The sequence below is a fragment of the Carettochelys insculpta genome, chromosome 4, assembly GCF_033958435.1.
Source record: "Carettochelys insculpta isolate YL-2023 chromosome 4, ASM3395843v1, whole genome shotgun sequence".
Lineage (NCBI taxonomy): Eukaryota > Metazoa > Chordata > Testudines > Carettochelyidae > Carettochelys > Carettochelys insculpta.
The window spans coordinates 1,764,326-1,784,024 of NC_134140.1; the positions used below are offsets into that span (position 1 = coordinate 1,764,326).

Below are 19,699 nucleotides of genomic sequence, written 5' to 3' on the forward strand. Positions count from 1 at the left end.
GAACAGACTCAATATTTAAGACACAGAGAACCAAAACCAGTAAGCAAGGAGGACAAATCAGAAAAAGATAATCAAGGTGAGCAAATCAGAGAGTGGAGGGGGTGGGGGGGAAGGTCAAGAATTAGATCGAGTTAAATATGTAGGCGAGCCCCTGAGTCACTCTAGGGGCTCGTCTGCATACTTGGCTCAATCTAATTCTTGATCTTCTCCTCCACGCTCTGATTTGCTCCCCTTGATTAGCTTTTTCTGATTTGTCCTCCTTGCTTACTGTTTTTAGTTCTCTGTGTCTTATATATTGAGTCAGTTCTGGTCTGGCTCTGGTCTGAAGAAGGGGGTCTGTCCCACGAAAGCTCGTCTAATAAACTATTTTGCTAGTCTTTAAAGTGCTACTTGACTGCTTTTTGTTTTGATAGTGTATAGACTAGCACGGCTTCCTCTCTGTTACTCCTCCTTTGAGTGATTGCTCATGTCCATTCCAATTTGCCCAGTTGCCAGAAGCTTTTTGCCCCAGCCGGTAGCTTTAGGGTCGGTGCGGCACCCCCTGGAGTGGTGCCCATGTGGCCACCCATATAGGCACCGCCCGACCCACCCCCCTCTTCAGTTCCTTCTCCCACGCTGTTGGTTGCTGGAGCTTAACTCTTGTTGAGAGTTCACTGGTAGCTTTTGTTACTTTAATTAGTTGTAAATAGTTTAGATCATTATCTTTGTAGGAAATTAGCACTTAGTTAGCTGAGGTGGGTCTTTAACTGCCTCGGCGCCAGGTGATGCCTGGCTCTCTGGGTTTAAAAACTGTTCGAGATGTGGCAAACGTATGCCCAAAAGTGACCCGCATAAAGCTTGTCTGGGCTGCCTCGGTGGGACTCATGTCAGAGAGTGTTGCTCTATCTGCAAGGCCTTCAGACCCAGGACTCTAAAAGGTAGAGCTCAAAGGCTGAAAGCTCCCCTGATGGAGTCAGCCTTGCGCCCGGAGAGTTCCTTGGTGGGAACGCAGAGCGCCGCATTTTCGGTGCAGAGTGCTCCGGCACCGTTGGTGCCATCAGAGGGCTCTTGGTGCCGAGAACTGGTCTCGGCGCCTAGTGCCTTCCGGCGCCATAAGAGCCAGTCCCCGGTGCTGGGCAAGAAGAAGAGGTGGGACTGGGGCTGTTCCCAAGAAAGAAGAGGGCGAAGACAGGCATCGGGAGAGTCCTCCAGGTCGCGCTGTGAGCGAGGTCACGAAGTGCAGGCGTCAACTCCAGCACGAGGCAGGAGCCTGCGCTCTCCCAGGCTGCCCTCAACGCCAGAGGCCTTTAGTGCTGCACAAGGCCTCCTGCAATTTATGGTGCCGCTACAAACACCGCACTGGGAGCTTTCACCACCCTTGCTCCAGACACCGGGTCAGGCTCCAGGGACCCCAGCATGGCTCCCAACGCCGGTGGGACCCCAACAATCAATTGGCACCGTGCAAATGGGACAGAACCTACAGGAGCCAATGAGAGGTATGGGACCCTTGGCACCACCATGGGCGGCGGCAGGGTCCGTGTCAGAATCGGACTCCCTTTACTCCAGCTCGGTGAGGAGTGAGAGTACAAGGTCATCCCCACGCAACGTGCACCGGTGCTACTCCCGAGGCTCCCTGGAAGGAGAGTGGCAAAGGCCTCATCGGGGGCACCACAATGGCCCTTCTGGACCCCATGGGTGATCCACGAGGAGCAAGGGCGAGTCGCAGGGCTCCTGTTCAGGGCGCTGGGTGCTTCCCAGGTGCCAAGATCAGCATCGAGAGCATCTCTGGGAGCCCCGCCGAAGGCACAGATGGAGTCACCGGCACCGATGGCAGTACCGGCACCATCGTCAGCATCGACATCGGCACCGGGACAGTTAGAAGCAACCCAGGCATGGGCGCCACCTGTACAGGCACCGGGAACTGTGGTGCAGTGGGCACTGGTGCTGACCAAACCGGTGCTGTCCCAGGTGCAGAGTGACCCTGGTTTCATAGCACCATACCAGGGACCACTAGGGGTCCTTCACCCCAGGCACCGAGCACAGCACCACAGATTGTGATGCTGGGGACTCAAGTAGTGGTGCCAGAATCCTCTGTACCAGCAGGTTTGGAGGGTATATTGACCTCTTCTTCGTCTTCTCCAGATGAGGCATTAGCTGGATCCTCTGCATCCCCAGTACTGGAGGATTGAGGCGCGTACCAGCAACTTTTGAGGATGGTCGCCCAGAGCCTGGGGGTACAGGCAGAAGAGGTCAGAGATGAAGTAGGCCCTGTTGCAAACATCCTCTCAACCTCTGGACCGCCCAGGGTGGCACTGCCCATTGTAAAGACAATTTCCAGCACAGCCAAGACAGTGTGGCAAACCCCAGCCTCAGCCTTGCCCACGGCTAGGAAAAACCAATGCTGGTATTTTGTCCCAGCCCAGAGAAATGAACATCTGTTCACCCATCCTCCCCGACTCCCTTGTCGTGGATGCGGTGAACAATAGGGAGAGACGGGGGGTTCAAGGACCCTCTCCCAAGAACAAAGACGCCAAAGGACTGGATCTGTATGGTAGAAAGTTGAGAGTTGCTAACCAGCAGGCCATGGTTAGCAGGTGTGCGTACAATACTGCCAGCTCCATGGACCGTTTCGCTGAACTGCTCCCACCGGACGCCAAGACAGATCTTACGGCCCTGGTAGCGGAGCAGAGGCTCATATCCAGAGCAGCCCTGCAGGCTGCCCTAGATGCAGCTGATGTGGCCGCTAGGGTTATGGCCTTGGGTATTGCCATGCGAAGGGGAGCATGGCTCCAGGTCTCTCAAAGAGGTGCCGCAGTCCATTCAAGACCTCCCTTTTGAAGGCCCCTCCCTGTTTTCAGAGAAAACAGGTGAGAGACTTCATGGCATGAAAGGCTCTTGGTCCATGTTACGCTCACTGGGGTCTCTACACACTGGCGACCCAGAGAAGACATTTTACTTGGAGGTCCCAGTTCAGACAGTTCCCCCAGCAGCAACAGGATGGGAGCAGGAGAAGGGGTTGCCATAACAGGAGGTGTCAGGGTCGCCAGTTACAGGACTAGGGCCACCCTAAAACCCCTCCTGGGCCTAGACACCAATTTTGACAGGATGGTCGGGAGTGATGCACCATCCACTCCCATAACTCCAGCCCAGGGTTTATTTTCACTCCGCCTGTCCCCATTCTACCATGCATGGTGCAGCATGACTTTGGACCAGTGGGTCCTCCGTACGGTAGAAAAGGGATATGTTATCCAATTTTCTTCTTACCCCCTTCGGAACCCCCTTCCCCGTCCCTCTTCAGGTGTTAGGCAGAAAATACAGACAGGATCTTTTTCAGGGGACAAGGCAGTATGCCACGTTTATTGTAAGAGTAATTAATACCTACCTACATACCCTTGGTAATACATACCATACATACCCTACATACACACACACACATCCCAGATGTTCTGCAGCTGCTGCATAATTACCAGTCCTGCTTTGGCAGCTTGGGTTCGTAGCTTGTGGCGGCTGACTGGCCAGGAAAGCTGGGCACAAGGAAGAGCCGGGTCTCTGTCAGGCGCACACCGATGCTCTTTGATGTTGCAGGCAGAACGTTACCCAGAGGTCCTTCCTTCTCACCCACTTCTTTTATAGAAACAAAAAGCAGTCAAGTAGCACTTTAAAGACTAGCAAAATAGTTTATTAGGTGAGCTTTCGTGGGACAGACCCACTTCTTCAGACCATAGCCAGACCAGACCAGACTCAATATTTAAGACACAGAGAACCAAAATAGTAAGCAAGGAGGACAAATCAGAAAAAGATAATCAAGGTGAGCAAATCAGAGCATGGAGGGGTGGGGGGGAAGGTCAAGAATTAGATTGAGCCAAGTATGCAGACGAGCCCCTATGGTGACTCAGAAAGTTCCCATCACGATCTAAACCATGTGTTAATGTGCCTAATTTGAATATAAAAGCCAGCTCGGGTGCTTCCCTTTCCAGAATGGTGCGATGATAATTCTTCAGTAACACACATATCTTGAGGTCATTGACAGAATGCCCCATTCCATTAAAATGTTAACTAACTGGTTTCTGGATCTGGAGTGTTTTGCTGTCTGTTTTGTGCCCGTTGACCCTTTGTCTAAGGGAGTTAGAAGTCTGTCCAATGTTAGTCTCAGATGGGAGGTAGGAATCCTCCTCCAAGAGGGGGCTATAGAGGAAGTTCCCCAGGAATTCCAGGGACAGGGATTCTATTCCCGCTATTTCCTAATCCTGAAAGTGAAAGGGGGGCTGAGGCCCATCTTGGATCTATGAAACCTGAACAAATTTGTAAGAAAGAGAAAGTTTCCTGTGATATCCCTGGGAATAGTTATCCCAATGCTGGAACAAGGGGACTGGTTTGCCGCTCTTGACTTACAGGACGCATATTTCTGTGTAGCAATTTATCCACCTCACGGGAGGTTCCTCCGGTTTGTGCTAGGGAAGGACCATTATCAGTTCAGTCCTCCCGTTCGGACTCTCCTCAGCCCTGAGAGTCTTTACCAAATGTATGTCAGTAGTGGCAGCCTTCCTGCGTAGGCGGGGTGTGCATCTGTTCCCGTACCTAGACGACGGGCTGATCGGGGTCAGTCACAAGGACAGGGGTCGAAACACGTACGGCTAATAAGAACAACGTTCGACATGCTGGGCCTCCTAGTAAACAAGGCGAAGTCTGTGCTAGCCCCGACTCAAGTCATGGAGTTCGTAGGCGCGCGTCTAGACTCAGCGCAAGCCAGAGCGTTTCTGCCCCACAGCAGGGTCCAGGCAATGGCGGCTTGCATACAAGTCCTTATCAGGTTCCCAACCACAACAGCCAGGGGATGCCTCAGGTGGTTGGGACACGTGGCGGCGTGCACGTTCGTAGTCCAGCATGCCAGGTTACGAATGCCCCCCCTTCAGACGTGGGTCGTCTCCGTACACAGAGCTGTCAGGGACAGCATAGACGTGTTAGTCACCGTCTCCCCTGAAGTGCTGACGACACTGCACTGGTGGCTGGAGGCCGGGTCAGTCTGCATGGAGGTACCCTTCTATCCCCCACAAGCCTCCCTCTCCCTGGTCACGGACGCATCAGACCTGGGCTGGGGAGCACCCTTGGGGGACCGCCAGACGCAGGCCCTGTGGGGCAAAACCGACGCTCATCTCCACATAAACCTGCGAGAGCTCAGAGCAGTTCGTCTGGCGTGTGAAGTGTTTCAGAACGAGCTGGGGGGGGCACTGTGTGGCAGTCAGCACAGACAACACTACAGCAGCGTACTGCATAAACAAACAAGGGGGTGCCCGCTCGTCGCCCCTGTGTCTAGAGGCCCTCGCGCTTTGGGATTTCTGCGTCCAGCACCAGATTCTCCTGAGAGCGTTCCACCTGCCTGGGACTCGCAACTCTCTGGCGGACCACCTTCGGCAGGTCCTTCATGGACCACGAGTGGCCATTACACACACAGAAGTACTGAGTTCAGTTCCCCAGAGGTGGGGACGTCCCCAGGTAGACCTCTCCGCCACACATCTCAATGCAGAGTGCAGGACGTTCTGCTCTTACCAGAACTGAAGTCCAGGCTCTTGGGCAGACGCCTTCAGCATCCGTTGGTCGGGCCCATTGCTGTTCTCCTTTCCACCGATACCACTCATCCACCCAACGCTGTTGAAAATTCGGTCGTACCGAGCGTCAGTTATCCTGGTGGCCCCAGCCTGGGCTCAACAACATTGGTACTCGGCCCTCTTGGAGATGTCCACTCACGCCCCGGCGATGCTTCCGCTGCGCCCAGACCTGCTGACACAGGAGGAGGGGAGGCTGCGGCACCCCAGTCTCCAAGCGCAGCATCTCACAGCGTGGGGGCTCCATGGCTGAGACCGGTCGAGCTGGCCTGCTCCGAACCTGTCAGGGAAGTGTTGCTGAACAGCAGGAGACCCTCTACAAGGGTAGCATGTGTAGCCAATGGAAAAGATTTACCATTTGAGCCACCCAAAAGGGGAAGTCCCTGGGAGAGGCCCCAGTACCAAGTGTCCTCGACTACTTGCTGGCTCTGAGCCAGACGGGGCTGTCAGTATCCCCCCTACAGGTGCACCTGGCGGCCATTTCGGTGTTTCACCCAGGGGACGGGAGGTTCTCGGTCTTCTCAGACCCGGTGGCAAAAAGGTTTATGAAAGGAATGGAGAGAGTTAGACCACAGGTTTGGGCCCCCCTGCCAATGTGGGACCTTAATTTGGTTTTGTCTAAGCTGGTGACTCCCCCATTTGAACCTCTTGTTCTATGTTGTTCCTCACCTACAAGGTGGCATTCCTGGTGGCCGTTACCTCAGCCAGAAGGGTGTCAGAGCTCAGGGCCCTGACGGCGGACCCAGTTTATACGGTGTTCCACAAGGGCAAGGTTAGACTAAGGTGGTCTCCCCTTCCCACGTTAACCAAGACATCACCTTGCCGGCGTTTTGCCCAAAGCCCCCTGCCTCCCCAAGGGAGCAGAGTCTACACACCTGGGATGTCCGGAGGGTGCTGGCCTTGGGTACGGACAGGACCACACCCATCCGGCAGTCGCAGCAGCTGTTGGTTGCAGTGGCAGACAGGATGCAGGGACACCCAGTCTCCTCTCAGCGGATCTGCTCCTGGATAGTGGCCTGTATCAGTGAGTGTTAGACTGGCGGGGGTTCCCCCTCCGCCGATCAGGGTGCGCTCCACAAGGGCACAGGCGTCCTCTGCGGCGTTCTTGGCCAACGTCCCTCTCCAGGACATCTGCCGCGCGGCCACTTGCTCCTCCATTCCCACGTTCGCAGCGCATTACGCACTTACGCAGCACGCACGGGAAGGCGCTGCAGTGGGCAGGGCTTCGACCCCGCCTCCGCGGCACTGGCTTGCATTCGCCCACACTGGAGTGCACATGAGCAGTCACTCGCAGAAGAGAAGACAGTTCCCTGTTCTGTAACTGGTGTTCTTTGAGATGTGTTGCTCATGTCCATTCCAAAACCAGTGGATGGGGTGCAGTGCATGGGGACCCCTGAACCCCATCACACTCACGTCCACCCCAAAACCCTCCCACCTTCTCCTCTGTCGGAGTAGCCGGCGAGAAGGAACTTAGCGGGGGCGGGGCAGGCGGTGCATATATGGGTGGCCATACGGGCGCCACTCCAGGGGGTGTCGCACTGACCCGAAGGCTACCAGGTAGGGCAAAAAGCTTCCGGCTACGGGGCATGCGCATGGCACACACCCGAACTGGAATGGACCTGAGCAACACATCTCGAAGAACACCAGTTACGGAACAGGGAACTGTCTTTTTCAGGGGTGGCAGCAGAGAATCAGGCTGCTGTCCCCGAGAGGAGCGGTTTTGCAGACCTGGAAGTGGAAGGGAGCTGGGAATCAGGCAGCAGCCTGGCTCCCCTCTGCTTGTGGAGCAGGGAAACTAACCGAAGCTGCTGTTCTGGTCAGTTTCCAGGCTCTGCAAGGGGGGGGAGCTGGGAACCAGGCTGCTGCCTGATTCCTAGCTCCTTGCCCCTTGTGGGACCTGGGATACTGGCCAGCTCATGCCTGGTCAGTTTCCTGGGTCCCCTGAGTGGCATGGAGCTGGGAACCAAACGGCAGCCTGGTTCCCAGCTGCCCTGCACTGGTGGGAATCGGCGGCTGCTGCTTGATTCCCGTCCCCCATGCTGCTTATGGGACCTGGAAAACTGACCAGCACATGGCTGGTCAGTTTCCTGGCTCCCCGCCCTGAGTTCCGCAGGAATGCAACCCCTGCATAACTGGAGGGTTTACTGTTCTTGATTTGTGCACACATGTAAGTTACACACTTCAAACGGAACTTAGTTTTATCCCAGATGCTGGCAATGTTTGCACCTGTTCATTTAAATGCCAGGACACCCCGATCATCAGTTATCAAAAGTGCTATTAGCTGTTTCATAGAGGAGACAGCCAGCAGAGCTCCTGACTGACTAAGACAGTCGCAGCCCCTGTAATAACTTGTGAGGCTTCAGTCTAACAATTCAAGGAAGAATGCCAGCTAACAAGGAGAGAGCAACCCTGACCCTGGTTAGGTGGAGACTTGAGAGCACGGTCCTAGAAGCGGTAAGTTCTCACAGTGCTGTGTACTTGGTAATCTGGATTTTCAAGGTTAAACTCGTGGAACTGCACACTTACATGTGAGTGTGTAAGTTACATGTGTGCAAATCAGGTACAGAGCACTAGTTGCTGGCCCCAGAGATGGTCATTCAACAAAGGTGGAGGAGAAACTTACTGCAAATTTGGAGGTATGTTTGAGAGGAGCTCAGAAGGCAAGAAATTGTCTCATACACTGGTCTCTTCTCTACATGTCATTTGTTGCAGGTTAAGTGCCTAAACTTCCTAGTGCTCCATCTGATACCTTACTTGTGCACTTAAATTCTCCACATGGCTCCCTTAACTGTGGAAGCAGTTTACTGAGCTATGTTACAGGCCAAAGAAGGCTCTGGCTTGGCCTGTGTTTTATGGGTGCATAATCACCTTGGATTTACAGGTGGAACCTCCTTGCTGAGGGCAGGGTCCAGTATCCTTTGGTACTTAAGTGTTCCTGAAAAAAGGGCTTTCTAGGCCTGAGATGATCCAAAGTGTTCTGAAATCTCGTAGTCATCTAACCAGAGGAATGGGCAGATGTCATAGACACACTCATACTTTGCAATAGTTGATATTCCTCAAGTTATCCTTAGGAATACACTAAACTTGCTGCCCTAGACAAAGCTATCTTGTTCAACACGCCTGTGCTCGTTTGCTATATCGCAGCCTGGGGTGCTTTTCACTCCGCCTCTCAGAGACTCAGCTAGGTCATCCTGCAGCGAGCCCTAGACTTGGGCTTTACTCACAGAGAGAAGCTAAAGGTTTCAGGGAGTGAGTTGGGAGCATCCTGTGCCCTGGTGTTCATGGGCCAAGAGCTTCACTTTGCATCATCTCGAGCGGTGTGAGGCTAAGAGCAGTGTTCCCTGCGAGCTGAGCACTTGAGCAGCCACTCTGATGAGGAGAGTGCCCACCCTAGGTTTGTGTTTCTCTTGGTGGTGCACACACACATTCCTTGGTGCACAAGAAAAAATATTCTGCACGTGGGTGGAAGCGATTAGTGGGTGCATCGGCTGAGATTGCTGTGTGGGACATGTGACAAACATCTAATGGATTTTTGTTTTCTTGTCTTATTTCCAGACTCTCTGGAAGCCGCCAAAGCCAGCAAATTGGTGAGTACCTCAGCTGCAGACGCTGCCGACTGCTCGGAGGAGCTCCTTCTGCTGCTACCATGTGTTGGCTTTTCAGGGCGAGGGTTTCCTCACACTACTCTGCTGAGTTCCCTTGATGAGCACTTCCTGCCTTTCCAGAGCATAACAAAAAGTCCCTCTGCAGCCTCAGAGAACCAGTACACTTGCATGCCTCAGGGCCGGGGTTTTAGCCAACAAACCTCTCCGGTTCATGGTGGGCCGAAAGGAAAGGCCCAAATCAAATGGCCTGGGAGGAAAGTCTAGCTTTGGTATTGTCTGAGTGTTACAGCTCAGCCAGGGCCCATTCTGGACTCTAAGGATTCCTCCGGGGGTCAGGCAAGATGGCGTGGCAGAGCACAGCTAGCTTCTTCTCAAATGCTCAGCCCCTTTTCAGTCAGTTGCCAACAGCCCTCTCACAGGGTTGCACTGGTGGGAGGGAGGTGTTACAGTCCAGCACAGCAGCCTATGGCAGGTTATTTCTGGTCATCCTTCATTGGATTCAGTGCTGCAGGGTCTGCCCCAAATGCCCTCCAGGGAGGGGAAATTTCCACTTCCCTGCAAGTGACCTTTACATGTCACGGAAGGAAGAAACGCTTGAACAGCACATCTCAGTTTGCAGATAAGCGCGATAGATACTGCTCCTAGCTGTCTTTGTCCAGGAGTTCTGACGACCTGCACGAATCCTGAATGGGTCTCCGTATTGTGTCTGGGTGTCCAATGGATGCTTCCTAAGCTAACAGAAAATGGGAACAGAGGCAGAGATGGCACATGTCAGCCCGCTGGAGACTGTGGACAGTCTGTTCCCAAGTGACTGTTCAGTCCCAGAGCTGCTTGGGCTTTGAAAGAGGCAGGGTGTTTATGTGGCTACAGAGAACATTCACGGTTGCATTAACCTGGTGCACGGTTTTTGTACATCTTCATAACACATGCTAAGCATTAACTAGTGGGGTTGAGGGAAATTCCCCCACTAGATGGGCTATTCCACAGCGGTTCACTCAGGCATTTCTTGCCCCATCCTCTGCAGAATCTGGTGCTGGCCGCTCCCAGAGACCGGGCGCTGGCTGACAGGCAGCCTATCTAGTCGAGCGATTCTGCCTCTATAACCTGCTGTGCCTGTTCCTCCTAAACATTCACTGTGGAAATTGCTAGTGTCCTACATGTGTTGTAGGGTTCTTTGTGCATTCTCTCAGCAGCTGCCTGACAGTGCAAAACTTGCCTGACCCCCATGTTTGCTGCATGCCCAGACTGAGGGTACTGCTCTCTGCTTCAGTACTGGAAACTGGGTTTGCAAGTTAGGGCTCTGCCAGCTGAGACTGTATTGATTACTCAGCTTTCTTGTGAGCTGGGATAGCTGCCCATATGGAAACAAGATGGGCTAAATGCTTTGAGCTGCATGCTCAGTGTTTTGCCAGGAGCGGCGTGTTGTACATGTCGCTTAGGGGGTAAGTTACGCTTCATTGAGTGGTGCCCTATAAATGCCCAAGGTATTTAGAATGGGTTTTGCTTTAGTGCTTTGTGTTAAACATTCTGACTGCCCAGTTTGCCCCACCATCTGCACATGGCAAGCCTCTGCCCAGATCTGTTTCGGAGTCGACTTGAAATCATAAGCAAAGGAGTCAAAGGTCCACGTAGACCCCTCGGAGTCTGTGGTTTTCTGTATGTGTTCTCAATGGTGACGGATGGCAGAACAAGGAGCGACGGTCTGAAGTTATGGTGGGGGAGGTCCAGGTTGGATATTATGAAAAACTTTCACGAGAAGGATGGTGAAGCTCTGGACTCGATGACCTCCTATTTCCTCACCTTACTGATGGTCAAGTTCCTTTGCCCTATAGGTCAGTGTATCATAGATCTCAACTTATTATCATAGTAACAGAGAGGAAGCTGTGCTAGTCTATACACTACCAAAACAAAAAGCAGTCAAGTAACACTTTAAAGACTAGCAAAATAGTTTATTAGGTGAGCTTTTGTGGGACAGACCCACTTCTTCAGACCATAGCCAGACCAGAACAGACTCAATATTTAAGACACAGAGAACCAAAACCAGTAAGCAAGGAGGACAAATCAGAAAAAGCTAATCAAGGTGAGCAAATCAGAGAGTGGAGGGGTGGGGGGGGAAGATCAAGAATTAGATTGAGCCAAGTATGCAGGCGAGCCCCTATAGGGACTCAGAAAGTTCCCATCACGATTTAAACCATGTGTTAATGCGCCGAATTTGAATATAAATGTCAGCTCGTCCACTTCTCTTTCTAAAACGGAGCAATAATTTCTCTTCAGTAACACACATACCTTGAGGTCATTGACAGAATGCCCCTTTGCATTAAAATGTTGACTAACTGGTTTGTGGATCTGGAGTGTTTTGATGTCTGTTTTGTGCCCGTTGACCCTTTGTCTAAGGGAGTTAGGAGTCTGTCCAATATACAAAACACCTGGGCATTGTTGGCACACGATGGCATATATGATGTTAGTAGAGGAGCATGAGAAAGTGCCCGTGATTCTGTGAGTAACCTGGTTAGGTCCAGTGATGGTATTTCCAGAGAAGATATGTGGACAAAGCTGGCAGCGGGCTTTGTTGCAGGGAAAGGTTCCAGGACTGGTATTCCTGTGGGATAGACTGTGGCTGTTAGTAAGGATCCTCATGAGGTTGGGAGGTTGTCTATAGGAGAGAACAGGCCCTACAGAGAAGAGGTGGACCCTGGGTGACAAGCCTGTTCTCTCCTACAGACAACCTCCCAACCTCATGAGGATCCTTACTAACAGCCACAGTCTATACCCCAGGAATACCAGTCCTGGAACCTTTCCCTGCAACAAAGCCCGCTGCCAGCTTTGTCCACATATCTTCTCTGGAAATACCATCACTGGACCTAACCAGGTTACTCACAGAATCACGGGCACTTTCTCATGCTCCTCTACTAACATCATATATGCCATCGTGCCAACAATGCCCAGGTGCTTTGTATATTGGACAGACTTCTAACTCCCTTAGACAAAGGGTCAACGGGCACAAAACAGACATCAAAACACTCCAGATCCACAAACCAGTTAGTCAACATTTTAATGCAATGGGGCATTCTGTCAATGACCTCAAGGTATGTGTGTTACTGAAGAGAAATTATTGCTCCGTTTTAGAAAGAGAAGTGGACGAGCTGACATTTATATTCAAATTCGGCGCATTAACACATGGTTTAAATCGTGATGGGAACTTTCTGAGTCCCTATAGGGGATCATCTGCATACTTGGCTCAATCTAATTCTTGATCTCCCCCCACACCCCTCCAGTCTCTGATTTGCTCACCTTGATTAGCTTTTTCTGATTTGTCCTCCTTGCTTACTGTGTTTTTGGTTCTCTGTGTCTTAAATATTGAGTCTGCTGTGGTCTGGATATGGTCTGAAGAAGTGGGTCTGTCCCACGAAAGCTCACCTAATAAACTATTTTGCTGGTCTTTAAAGTGCTACTTGACTGCTTTTTGTTTTAATTTATTATCATGTGTGCCAATTCATTGCCAGGGGCCTTTTGTTGTTACTGTCAGATTTGTTGTTTCCGTCCTTCCCAGTTATTCAGCTATATCTGGTCTGAACTGGTTATCATAGAATCCTCGGGCTGGAAGGGATGTCAGGAGGTCATCAAGTCCAGCTGTGTGTTCAAAGCAGGATCAACTTTAATTAAACCATCCCGGCCAGGACTTTGTCAAGCTGGGACTTAAATACCTCTAGGCATGGAGATTCCACCACCTCCCTAAGTAACATATTCCAGAGCTTCACCACCCTCCTGGTGAAATAGTTTTTCCTAATATCCAGCCTGGACCACACCCCCCACACCCCCCGTAACTTCAGACCCTTGCTCCTTGTTCTGCCATCTGTCACTACTGAGAACACATCCTTTCTATGCTGCGAATGAGCTAGCTGCAGTGTAGACATACTTTGAGTGGGGAGCATGGCCAGTTCAGAGTGTCCGTTAATTAGACTGACATGTCATTAGCACAGATTCCTTAGAAATTACAGCATCTGTCTCTGAGCCATGGATTTTCAGTGCTGTGACATCTCTTCTAACATATCAATCTTGGCAGATTTGATGCTGCTGGGGCAAATAACTACAGCTTGATTGCCATTCTCTCTTGGTCATGCAGTGCCTCCTTGCTCTTTCTGCTTCTGAGAACATGGTACCAAGAGCCAAGGTCGGACTGGCGCAGTCTTGAAATGGCCAGACAGCCTCGCTTTCCCCACTCTACATCTTCTGCACATATTTCCTTCACTTCAGGAAGGGCTTGTGGTGTTGGACCCCCCCACCCCCTTCTTGAAAACTGTTTCAATTGCCAAGTGTTGGCTTACTGGGAAGCAAAAAACTTTATCCAGTTAATCCTGGATTGAGTCCCATAACTGTCTGTTGCTAAACAGCACTTAGAGCTTTAGAGTAAGAGGTGTTCTGTGTTCTCACAAAGGTTAGGCAAGTTGTGAGACAGCATCTCAGGAGGAGCGAAGAGGAGGGATCGGTTCCTAGAAGGGTGTGGGCTTACCAGGTGAAGAGGGGAGAGGCACCTGTTTTCAACAGCACAAACTCAAGAGCATGAAGGTGATGGCGTGTGTGCGCAAAGTGAGTGTAAAAATACTACTAAATCAGAATGGTCCATTTGCTCTCACTGCAGGGAGCATTCGCACCCCTTGCACATGAGTCAGCTCTGCAAGGTGCAAGGCAGTGAAGTCAGGCCCCTGCGATGTCACAGCCACGCCTTACTCTCCTCCAGCCATCTGTAGTGCTCAGGTCCTTAGAGTTTGTCTACACAGGGAAGAGCTTCCGATTAATTCCCTGTGTGGACACTCTTATATGGGACTAGGAGCATCCACACAGCAAGCCAATCAGGAATAGCTCTTCCCCTTTAAATTCACATTTTACCCTAATCCAAATTAACTTCCTGCATAGACAAAACCTTTACTGATTTGGTGTGACTTTGGGCAGATAATTTCCCCTATGTGCCTCTCTCATTTCTGCTGGGCACGAGGAGTGATTACCCCTTGATAAGTGCATATGGTTTTGCGGAGCAGCCTGCTCGTTGCTGGAGGTGATGCCTCTGCTCTTCAATAAGAGGCTATTTGTATTGGTAAAAATACAGTCTGAGGAGTGTCCCAAGGACAGTGAGTGGTGGCTATTCCTTACATTCAAGAGCTGCGGATTAGCAGTATTTTACCACTAGATGACACTAGAGTCAAGGGACAGTGCTGTTGTCAATAGGAGTTCTCTATCCCTTGAGCTATAAACCTAAAATGCACAGCATCATAGAACAGTAGGGCTGGAAGGGACCTTGAAAGGTCAGTAGGTCCAGTCCCCTGCACTCCTGGCAGGGCCAAGCACCATCTACGCTATCCTTGCCAGCTGTTTGTCTAACTGGCACTTAAGAGTCTCCAGTGATAGAGATTCCACATCTTCCCTAGGCAACTTATTCCCCTTCTTAAACCATCCAGACACTGAGGAAGTTTCTCCCAATGTCCAACCTAAACCTCCCTTGTTGCAATTTGCCCGTTGCTTCTTGACCTAACAGAGATTAAGGAGAATAATTTTTGTCCCTACTGCTTGCGACAGAGTGTCCGGTGATTGAGTGTGGCATGTGCTAGGAAAAGCTGTTTGTTTCTGGGTCCTTTTGGGATGAATTTTGCCACCCTGTTGTTGAGGTACCGGCCACGTCTCTTAGATGACACCGTTAGCCAAAAAAGCTTCTTTTTCTTCTGGTCTTCCCAAGGTTAGAGACATGGGCATAACCGAGACCTCCAATTTTTATATGAAGCGTTTACAGACAGATGGTTTTTAAGAGACACTACCCTTTTATAGCAACTTTCATCCAAGGATCCTATCTCTTCTCTCCGCTGCTCCTGATCCAACATCCCTGGGGTAGGTAAGGATTTCTGCTTTGCAGTGGTGGAACCCGAAATGTATAGGAGATGTGCGTTGTTAACATCTGCATTCCACCCCACCCCCAAGAGTGCACGAGAAGTTAGTGGTAGAGCAGAGGGAGGAATCCAGGAGTCCTGTTTTCTACTTGCAGTTTCAATCACTCGGAAATGTGCCAGCCTCATTAAAATATTGACTTGAATGCATTGCTGAAGCTTGCTCATGAGAACTCCAAAATGAAATGGTCTGTTTCCTGGTCCAGACCAGTGCCCTGTAAGCAGTAAGCCAGCAGGGCAATGGACAGATATCAACAAGCTAGGTAGTACTAGTAACACTGGAGAGGAGTTCTTCCCTGGCATAGATTGCATCGCTCAGTGTGCCTATGGGGAGGGGGTGGGTTTCCTATGAATTTATCCCCACTGCTTTCAGCCAATCCCAGGGTTAAATGCTGCCGGTCTGTGAATGCATCATGGTAAGCCATCCCTTAGAAGTTGGGGTTCTCACTGCTTTAAGGCAGCCCTTGACATTTTCTGGTGCATAGACTCTGTGCCTTGTGTCGTGCCCTTATACAAACAGGGTAAGTAGCTGCAAGCACTGTTGACTCTGTTGTCTGTGTAAAAAAGCTCCTGGTGTTTGAGCGCTGGATGAGCACTTCCTGTTCGTTCTTCTCAGGGCATCTGTCACCCCAGGATCACACTGAGATCTCTTCCAGGAAGCATGCGGCTGGGTAGAGCTAGGATAGAGGTGGCAGAGAAGAGCAGGTCTGCTCATCTCCGGGAGGGTGGACGCTGGGTGTTGTTAACATGGAGGAAATAGGAGGCTTATGCAAATGTGTAAATGCGGCGGCAGCAGCAGCCTTCTCTATAGGCCTCACTCTGGCTGGTGTAATTGAAATAATGAGGGTGCTTTTGGTTTTGGCGTGGAGAAGTGAAGCACGGACACAGGTCTGTAGAGGTCAGTGCTGCTGGGGGAAAGGAGAACATTCTCTCATGGAACCTTTTCCTGCCTAGTGTGGTTGCTAGATTCAATGCTGCTGGGGCAGACGTGTCTAATGGAGGAAGTGGCACGTTCAAGTCCTTGATTTAATATGAGGTTGAAGTGGCAGTTATAACACAACCATAAACCGTTGTTCCTGGCCTCCTCGGTTGCTGCAGCCTGCCTCGGCTCTCGTTTACGCTGGGGAGTTTGACTTGCTTATGGCAGCAAGGTGCAAAGAAATCACCAGGTGCAGTGCAGGCAGTGGGTGTACACGCTTCCCCACCCCGCGCCAGACCTGAGCAAGAGTGCTGAACTGGGGGGTCGGACGCAGTAATCCAGGCTTCCGGGGGCAGCTGCATTGACCGATGGTATTGGAAACAAAGTAATGCCCAGCTCTCCGTGTTCGTAGAGCGTGAAGCCCTCCACAGAGAGGGTGGGATGGATCTACAGCTTTCTCTGGTTTTACAGGTGGGGAAACCAAGGCACAGGAGAGAGGTGACTTGCCCAAGGTACCTAGTGGGCCATGGCAGAGCTAAGACTAGAGCCTAAGTCTCCTGAGTCCAATTTGGTACTCTCCACTAGGCCCTACTGCCTCCCAATTGACTATACTGTCAAGTACAGTCATTTCCCTTTCAGATTATTCCTGGCTGGAGCGGTGGTGTCCTAGGAACTGAAGCCTGATTGGAGACACTCTGGGATAGAGCCGAAAGCCTCCAGGCAATTGCCTGCTCAGTTATCTGCTACACACTTACAGGTCCTATTTCACAGACTTGGCTAGGGTAATCCGGGTGCTTTCTTCCTTGCTGATCGTGCATAGTAGCGAGGTCTGGTGACTTCAGAAACACAGCTCAAAGTGCCCTCCTGCGGAACAGCCGGGAAAGCCATATTACCTGTCAGATCAGGAACACCCAGCGGGATAGAAGGGTGACTTCTGCTGTCCAGGTAGTGCATATTCCAAACTCTAACCTCTAACCTTTGTCCTCCCTTCATGCAGCGCGGAGTGAAACCTAAAAAGGTGGTGCATTTTTTTTCCAATTAACCTGTGCGTTACAGAATCTCCTGGCTGCATGAAATGTCCCCAAATACATCCCGGCTCATTGTCGCTCATTGCTGCTGTGCCTTCCATTGTGTGGTTGCATGTTTGCTCATTGCATGTGTTCCCCTTCTCCGGCTCCTGGGCTGAACCAGCTTGCTTATCAGATGCAAGGTAATTAGAGTCCAAATGACTGACCGACTGGGGGAAGAGCATTGCTTTATAGAAGGGAACCCTTCACCACTTCTCAGCCTGCCACACAGTTCATGACCAAGCAATGTTTTTCTTGGGAGGTCTGAGAACTTGCTCTTTCTTGACAGTATCGGGGTCCAACTTTTGCACTAGTGTTGGTTGTGAGTTAACTATCTGTACTTGTGAAAAGTGCGCATCCTGTTCCTCTCTGGGTGCGTGTATTGAACGTCTTGACATCAACGCACAAGAGGCAGCTTGAGAATCCAAAGGTCCAGCACATAATTTAAGCAGACATATTAACCTGGGTTTTCACATTCTGCTGCCTTATGTTTCCTTCCAGCTATTGTAAATCTCCTGTGAATGCTTACTTGTAAAGCTCCCGCATGGTGCTTGGAGCTGTACGCAATCAAAATAGGCATGCCTACTGTCCCACGGGATTTACTGTCCTAAGGAGCAGATGAACCAGACAGCAGTTGCTCTGGATGGCCGGAGAGGTGTTGTCCCAGGGCAGGGTATGGTTTTGAATCCACGTGTAATAGATTCAGATATTAAGCCACTTCCCTTAGCAAGCCATCTTGTACAGAGTATGAGAAATAGGCAGACAAGAAGATAAACCCAGCCACAGGGAAAAAAGTGTCTGAAGGGCAAAAAACAGCAAGAAGAAAACCCGAGTTTGGAAGCAGTTAGTGCTGGCTGGCAAACATTTTCTTTCGGCTTTGGGGAGAAGTCACCCTGTGGCCTAAAGGCAATGTTTGTCAAATGACCATTTTTCTCCAGACCCTCTTTTTCAAAGACAAACTTTTTCTCTCAAAAGAGCCGCCTCCCTGCACCCACTCCTGCAGCAGTTGGGGGAAAAAGGAGGTCAGAAAACAACTGCCGTTTGAAATCAAGTATGTATTTGCAGGGATCTAAAGGTGAGTGAGGCAGGTTTTAGCAGAGCTTGGCAGTCTGACTGGGGCTGCTGTAGCGTTGACGGGGGAGCTCTGCCAAAACTGGAGCCACCCCAGTACAGCAGTGATGGGCTCGTTAAGAATGCCAGGAAGAGAGGGGGAGAAACAGCGGGTGGGTACCTGCTTTTTCCTGTATCTGGTGGCCCATAGGCTGCCAGTTAGTGCTGCTGTAGCTCTACCACTTCCAGCCTGTGACTCTTCGGCTCCTGGGAGGAGAGAATCCAAGGCCAGGTCTGCGTCAGGCCCTTCTTCAGAAAGCCGTGTTCCCCGGAAGGTCAGGACTCCAGGCTCTCCTGTAGGGCCTCTTCCAGGGAAGGCTGGAAGCCTTTGTTCTGCCCTCCTCGGTGTCCTCTGCCCAGTCTGACATCGATCGCTGCATGTGTCGAGCTCGCTGACCTGTACACGCTGTGCCCTGTCCTGTCACTCTCCGGCTAGCTCTTGTCCCAGCTGTTCTGCATGCTGCGATAGCTCGCGCCCAGCTCTGCCTTTCCTGGCTCTGTACGCTGTCCGTGATGGGGAACGTTTAGTCCGGGGGGTGTTGATTTTACTTCCCAGTTCTGCCTCTCTTGGTTGGAAGATCCCAGCTAAATCGAGCTGGGAGCCAGCGGTGGGACACATGATCCTGTCTGTTCAGCGTGTTGATTGTCTCATTTTAAAAAGAGACCTTTCAGTCCACCTGGCCCCAGAGAGGTCATGGTGCAAGTGGGCTTTCCACATCAATGGCGTGGGACTCACTTTGCCCTGGAAGCCAAGCTCCAACAGAAACGTCCTCCCATTGCCCTGCACCGCTCAGTGCCACTGTAGGGGTTGAGGCTGTCGCGAAACTAGTTGGCCATTGTACCCGAGGCCCTAATGTCCCCCTCAGTGTTGGCAGATCAAGGTTCTGTTTGGTAAAACCACACAGAAATAACATTATCCGGTGGCAAATCCGTATTAATGAGATCAGCGGCTCTTTGCAGTGCATGGGATATCCTGGGCTTTAATCCGTTTAAAGGCTGTTTCCTTCTGCTCTGTTTTGGGTGGCAGATGGCCCCAGGCCTCCGAGATTGCCCCCTTCTCAGGGCAAAGTGCAAACACAGCTGATCAGTTCTCTTCTATTCTGCCTGCCATCTGGCTTCCAGATATTCAGCAGGGAGCGGGGACCAGGAATTGCCTTGGGTGATGCCCCTCTCCATGACCTTCAGTGAGTAACTGGAGCTGGCCTCTGCTGGAGTCAGAGCGACCCTTCTCGGGGACTGAGACAGTTGCTGTTTCCACCGGATGTCTCAAGAAATGTCCACTGTGCCCTTGGGTTGGTTTTGGTTAAGGCCTGCAGACTTAGTGCAGCAGGAGGTTCTTGCAGGTAACCATGAACCTGTGCAGAGCAATGAAGTTCATGTTCCTTCCCAAAGCTATCGGCTGCTCGTGCCATCCTGCACGCCTCCCGCCAGAGATGCCACGAGCAGACATTGTCTCTGCTGAGGCCTCGGCCCTTGCTGTGCT

General features: G+C 51.4%; 1 protein-coding gene across 1 annotated transcript in view; it reads left to right on the forward strand.

The window, feature by feature from the left end:
• The window catches only part of DCTN1 (dynactin subunit 1), a 96,919-nt gene that overhangs the window by 22,472 nt on the left and 54,748 nt on the right, over window positions 1-19,699 (forward strand). The window contains 1 exon segment of the mRNA XM_074992159.1: window positions 9,138-9,169. Within this exon segment, the coding sequence (XP_074848260.1) occupies window positions 9,138-9,169 (32 nt within the window).